A 5,877-nucleotide genomic window follows, 5' to 3' on the forward strand; every position below is an offset into this window, starting at 1 on the left:
ATGCCATAATTCCACATCTTTATCTTGCCCATGTCCTCTCTCAACATACATAGACCCTTAACACAGTGTCGGTGTGTTTGGTGTCGAGAGTCCACCACGGGGGTAAGAGACATCAGGGTGAAGGTAGATTCAGGGAGAGGATTAGACGGAAGAGAAGGGGTTGGAAGAAATTGAAGACGTAGAAGAATACTCCAAAAAAGAATTAGAAAATGTAGAAGAATACTAATAGAGATGAAGCCTCTGTCAGTTTATTCTTGCATTATGAGAAAATAAAACTCTAATAGACAAAAACATGTACAAAATATATAGCTTCCTCTATGCTGGTCATTTCGCCCATCTGATGCCTCCATTGGCTCCGAAAGGGGGGTAAAATAGCAAGACACTTGCCAAAATTCTGCCATATCACTCCTTCTTCATCTCCCACTTTGGAGTGTTGTTCACTTCTTGAAACAACGATCGCGCGTCGCGTGATTTCATCGATATCTCTTTTTATATAAAATCCTCTCAAATTAGGCGAAAGCTACATGCTTCCTTTTACATGTCATCCAAATCTAGAAGCTATTTATAGTTTTTATAGATTTTTTACAATAGATAATATCTAGAATATCAAAAATAATATATTTGAACCATGGACACTAACACTAATGTCTAAGATGGCATTGGCTCTTTAAATCTATAAGGAAGCCACACTCTAGAGTTTTTCATACGATGTGCGCGTAGCAGCAAGACAACATGATTCATGACATCATGGAGAGATCTCTTAAATTTGATACCTCCAACATGGCTTGCATATGACTATTCATAACTTGCAAACTTTGCATAGTTGAAATAAAAAATAAAATTAACATTCATCTCCACCCTCTCGATTAACATTGAAATGGTTTGTAGCTTACATCATGTTCATTGTTTATGGAGCACATATAGCACATGCATACATAAAAAAACTTGTAGCCATATCTATACATGAAAACTCCTCATGTCGAAATATATCACACACACAACACACATATACACAACCACACTCACATGTGTTTAGGAGATCCTATAGCATGCACACAAGGTGCAATGTTGTTGTACGAAATGTGTCTCCTTTAGCACAACTTCCTCCCTTTGCTCACAAATGGATGGTTCAAGAAATTTTTTTTGACAAAAAGGAAGTAAATCCTTTTCATCATCATCTGAGAAGAAAGTATCTGGTATCTTATACATAAAATTAACAAATGTAACTATATTTTTGAGAAATTTGAAGAGGATTTATTTCCTTCTTCCAAAGAATTGAGAAGTATTTTTGTCAAGGTGAAATGAGAAATGGATTAATGGCGACTCGCGAGGAAAAGGGAAAACGTGCACGCGTCATATTTCGAAAGCGAGTGCAATAAGAAATATATCATGTGACATGGGCTACGGAAACACGTAGAATTAGTTGCCACGCGCGACGTAACATACGGCGTAGTCATTGCAGGCGGATAAAGATCAGTGTATCCGCATGTGACCAAGTCAAATCTTCAGATTTCGAAAACGAAGGCTGTCGGCCCTCGGGCAAGCTCCCATTATAATAATAATAATATTATATATCATTTCTTGTGTCAGATGAAGGCCGTCATGCGCTCTGCAGGAGCACAGTGAAGGGACGATGCAGGCGGGACGAGCTGCACCAGAGGAAGGCTTGAGAAGGGCAGATGCTGTGGCCGCGGGCTTGATCGGCCTGTCTGCGATGGCCTATCTCGTGGCTTTCGGCAGCAACCTGGCAGCAGGCCTGGAGTACTACCGGCTCGCGCGGGAGAGCCCAGCCGAGTACGCCTGGATGCCTATCACCTTTGCCGTCATGGTCGTGGCTGCGCACTCCTTCACCGCCCTCGCCTTCCGCTTCCATCTCCGTGACCCCTTCCCCCCTGCCTCCCTCTTCCTCCCGCTCCTCCAGCTCCGCCGCCTCCTCCACCTCCTTCTCGCAGCAGGTTCCTTGAAAGGGTAAGTTCAGCTTCCTGATGGTCTTAGCTTTCTGCTCCACAAATCAGGTCTGACAGAAGCAGTTTTGGACATGTTCCATGTTCGTGATAGTCTTAGTTTTCAGCTCCACAAATCAAGTCTCACGGAAGAAGTTTTGACATTTTCCCATGTGGGGAAAGGGACTCTTTTCCCTGGTTTTTCCTTATAGTGCTCATCATCGTGACAGCCCGCCCCCTGACCCTACCATTGCAGGCTTGCAGAGACTGAAGCTGCTGAGAAGCGTACCTTCTTTAGCTTCATGGCAGCTGCTGTTGAAACTGCACCCCATCTCCAGCTCCAGATCACCTTCATACTGTTGAAATTCACGGAGGCACAAGGCTCCAAAGTGATATGGCTTTCTTTGGCAGCCTCCTTCTTGTCTGGTGTAGGGAACAATGTCATGGCAGTTGCATCAGTTTCAGCTTATCAGTCATGGAGTTCGCAGCACAAGGCATTTTCCATTGTAGCAGCGGGTATCCATTTGTTTCTTTCTCATTAGCTATTACTTTGTGCTGCAGAAGAAGATTTGATCTGAAATTGTGGAGGACTGGGTATGGCTGACATGGCAAATACTTTTGTGATTGTACAACAGGGTTCTTTACTTTGGCTGTCCTCATACTGGGATGCCTAAGTTTCATGGGAATGGCCATGTGGGAAACATTGCCTCTGCGCATCTTGTTCATTAGTGTGCCCCCATTCATCCTTTGCGCAATGTATTTGTATCTATGGAAGGAAGAGGAGATCTCAGAATCAATGTTTAACAAGGTTATTCGAATGTTTGTTCTAGGTTATGCAAGCCTCACTGTTGGACCCATCTATCCCCTTGCATACCATGCAAGTAGCAGAAAAGAACACGGAACACAAGCACACCGCTACAAGCTTCTTGTCATTGGAGGCTTTCTTCTGACATTCTACATAGTGGTGTTTGTGATTTGCTTTTTGGGCCCTCTCTCTTCGAGGTGGTTTTCTCGATGTGTAGATGTGTTCAGAGTTGCACCCTATGAGGTTCCTTGCTTAGTTTTTGTGCCCATGGTGGTCATAGCTCTCGGTTTGTTCATCCTCAGCATGATATGCTACATGGTACTTCTGGACAAAGAGCTTGATATTAATATACATACAGGGACGCAGAGTTTACTGTGCGCACAAGGGATTGTGAACCCCTTTCATCAAGACATAGATATGAATGTTAATAGAAGACATGCAGCACAAATGCTGGAAGGAGACAACCTATGTAAGAAAGGCTACAAAGCATCAGCACCAGCTCTAGCTGGAAGTAGGGCACGGCACTCTATGAGGTTGAAAAGTATCTCTAAGTTGTGGGCAAGTCTTCGTCGTGATCCAACAAGAAAGCTGAAGCGAAGCAACTCCTTGTAAAGGGAACGACACTACATTCGTTTGATTGCAAACTTCAACATGGATTGTGCTCACTCTCTCTATATGAAGCAACGGCGGAGAAAGGTACATTGCCATTCTTGGGTTGCCGGAAATGGCCCATGGGTCCCAAGACTGACATATACAAAACTTTAAGAGGACTCAAATGGTGCAAGGAACTTAGCATATTGTATGTCAGATTGTTCTGAAAGGTATGGATACATATCTGTATGTGCACAAAGAAAGAGTTGGGCCATTTGTTTGTGCAGGATAATGGTGAGAGCATCAGGATGACTTGTGCTTCTTGGTGGTTGTAGATCTAGGAGTCCAAAGTTGACAATCCAAACATTTGGAACAACAAAAGATGTCACAAATTTTCTTGATCTGCCATTTCTGAAAAAACCAGGGAACATGAAAGGAGCCATGATTAGGACCAGAGAAACTTACTTGCAATACGTATCAGTCAAAGAACACGTATCAGCCATGATTAGGACCAGAGAAACTTACTTGCAATACGTAACATGAAAGGTGCTGACTTTCAATGGGGTATCAGTCAAAGAGAAACAAAGAGAAACCCCTCTTTCCACCTTTTCTCTTGCAATGTAGATGTGAAATATTTTTAGTGGTTGATATCTTCATTGTTGATTTTTTTTGTTGAATTAGTGTCTCCAAATACCATTCTCACAGTGGTGCACATACTCTCTCTCAACATGGAATGATGTTACTCTCTCTCAACATGGTTCGAGTAACATCGTTCCTTTGGGCTGCTCTTTCGGATTGGCTAGATCTTGGTGCTAGCTTTGTTAATTGAGCTCACTGAATTGCTTGTGTCGTATTTGTACTAGTTAATGTAGGCAACTTTTGAAAGTTCATTCCTTGTACTACTTCATTGGTATTATTCTCTCTAGTTTTGATGTGGCTTCATATGTTCATGCATAATTATAACTTTCTTCGTATACAATACACATTATGTAGAACAAGACATGGTGCCACTATTTTTGAGACATTTCGAAGAAGCATATCACATCCCTTCAATAATATGTGAAATCAAGTTTGAGGATTTCAAATGGCATTTGATTGCTTGATTGTAAGTAGTTTGATAAGTAACATTTCAAAGATAGTTTGTCCTTGCTACCCTTGAAAGAAGGTAATATCAAAAAGTGTGTAAGATAAGCATAATCATCAAGAAGGCAATATTGACCCAGAGCTCCACTTGTGCATCATTTCCCTAAAGCTAAACAGTAAGAAACGTTCCAATCACGTATTGAACCTACCTAACCAATGTTATAATACCAAACAACGCAATTGATAGCCACAGTGATTTGAAGAATCACTCAGTGAAAACCCTTAAATTGAAATAATCTTCATGGTTTTAACTTGGGGCAATGAAATTTATTCATTTTTTGTATAGTTGGCCACCCTTGGTATACATGTGCAATTCGAATCCAATGTGTAACAAAAGTTCAAAATAGCCATTTGAGTAATAGAGGTTGAGATCCCATACAAATCTCCTATAAGTTTCAAATTCCAGCCACCCACAAGACTATGTAGGGCCACATAAACCCACTTTTCAATAGATACTACTCTTCTATAATTCTTGTTCTTGCATCGCATTTGTGGTGGTAACTTCAAGACAAGATATTCGAATATGCTCTTGCTAACTTGTAGTTTGCTTTTAAACATTTGGCTTGAATAAATATTTAAAAGCTTATGCTCCATAAATGCTTGTGGTTTGGGATAGGCCAAACATTCTCGTTGGTCATGTCTTCGATGAGCTATCCTAACATGATGAGCAACAAAACATCAAGCTATGCACTTCATAAAAAATTGCAAATACATAGTGTCATTGTCATCGTCATCTTGATCACTTAGTAGTAGCTTAAGGATGGCCATGACTATGATCACAATACCAATGGCACAAATTATTAACACACTTTTATCGTCCACTTATTTGTCAAAATATATAATAAAACTTTGAGATACTTCTACAAAAAATTGCGTAATTAGATTAAAAAATGCAAAATAAACAAAAACTCAAGATTTCAAAAGTATCTCTTTCATTAATTCTTTTTCACATCCAATAGGCCAGATACAAAGGAGACAAGTGTATTCGCTCTTCAAATTCTTTCTTTTCCCTTGAGTTTTCTTTTTGGCTGGCTAATATTAGTTGAGTAGTGCTAGCCATATCATTGAGAGAGTTTTCTATCTTTCTATCCTTCTTCTGGTGTACTCCTTTAGGCCCATCTTTTGGAGGCTCATTTGAGGTTATATTTTCTATAACATTTACACTTGCTCATTGGAGATAGTTGTAGTTTTGTCTTCTAACAACATTTGCACAATTCGATATATATTCATCCACAAGATTATACCACTAGCAAGTGATCTTATGGTCATTACCTGATATTGCATTGTGGCCTTGTCCTTTTGATAGGACTCATAGACACGTCCCCAACATTTCCTACATACCTCTCTATCCTTGTTGTAGTTTCTTTTGGTGATTTCTCATTGAAGATTACCCGT

General features: G+C 40.4%; 1 protein-coding gene across 1 annotated transcript; it reads left to right on the forward strand.

Annotated features, from left to right (window-relative positions):
* The first annotated feature begins 1,515 nt into the window (after nucleotides 1-1,515).
* Nucleotides 1,516-4,183, forward strand: LOC148022683 (uncharacterized). Its single transcript, XM_087695627.1, has 3 exons — nucleotides 1,516-1,968; nucleotides 2,200-2,459; nucleotides 2,579-4,183. Exons 1-3 carry the CDS (start codon nucleotides 1,634-1,636, stop codon nucleotides 3,358-3,360), a joined length of 1,377 nt encoding a protein of 458 aa, XP_087551753.1. The 5' UTR covers nucleotides 1,516-1,633; the 3' UTR covers nucleotides 3,361-4,183.
* The last annotated feature ends 1,694 nt before the right edge of the window (nucleotides 4,184-5,877 follow it).

Source organism: Lygodium microphyllum, chromosome 16 (genome assembly GCF_053477565.2).
Source record: "Lygodium microphyllum isolate KBCC chromosome 16, Lygodium_microphyllum_v1.1.10, whole genome shotgun sequence".
NCBI lineage: Eukaryota > Viridiplantae > Streptophyta > Polypodiopsida > Schizaeales > Lygodiaceae > Lygodium > Lygodium microphyllum.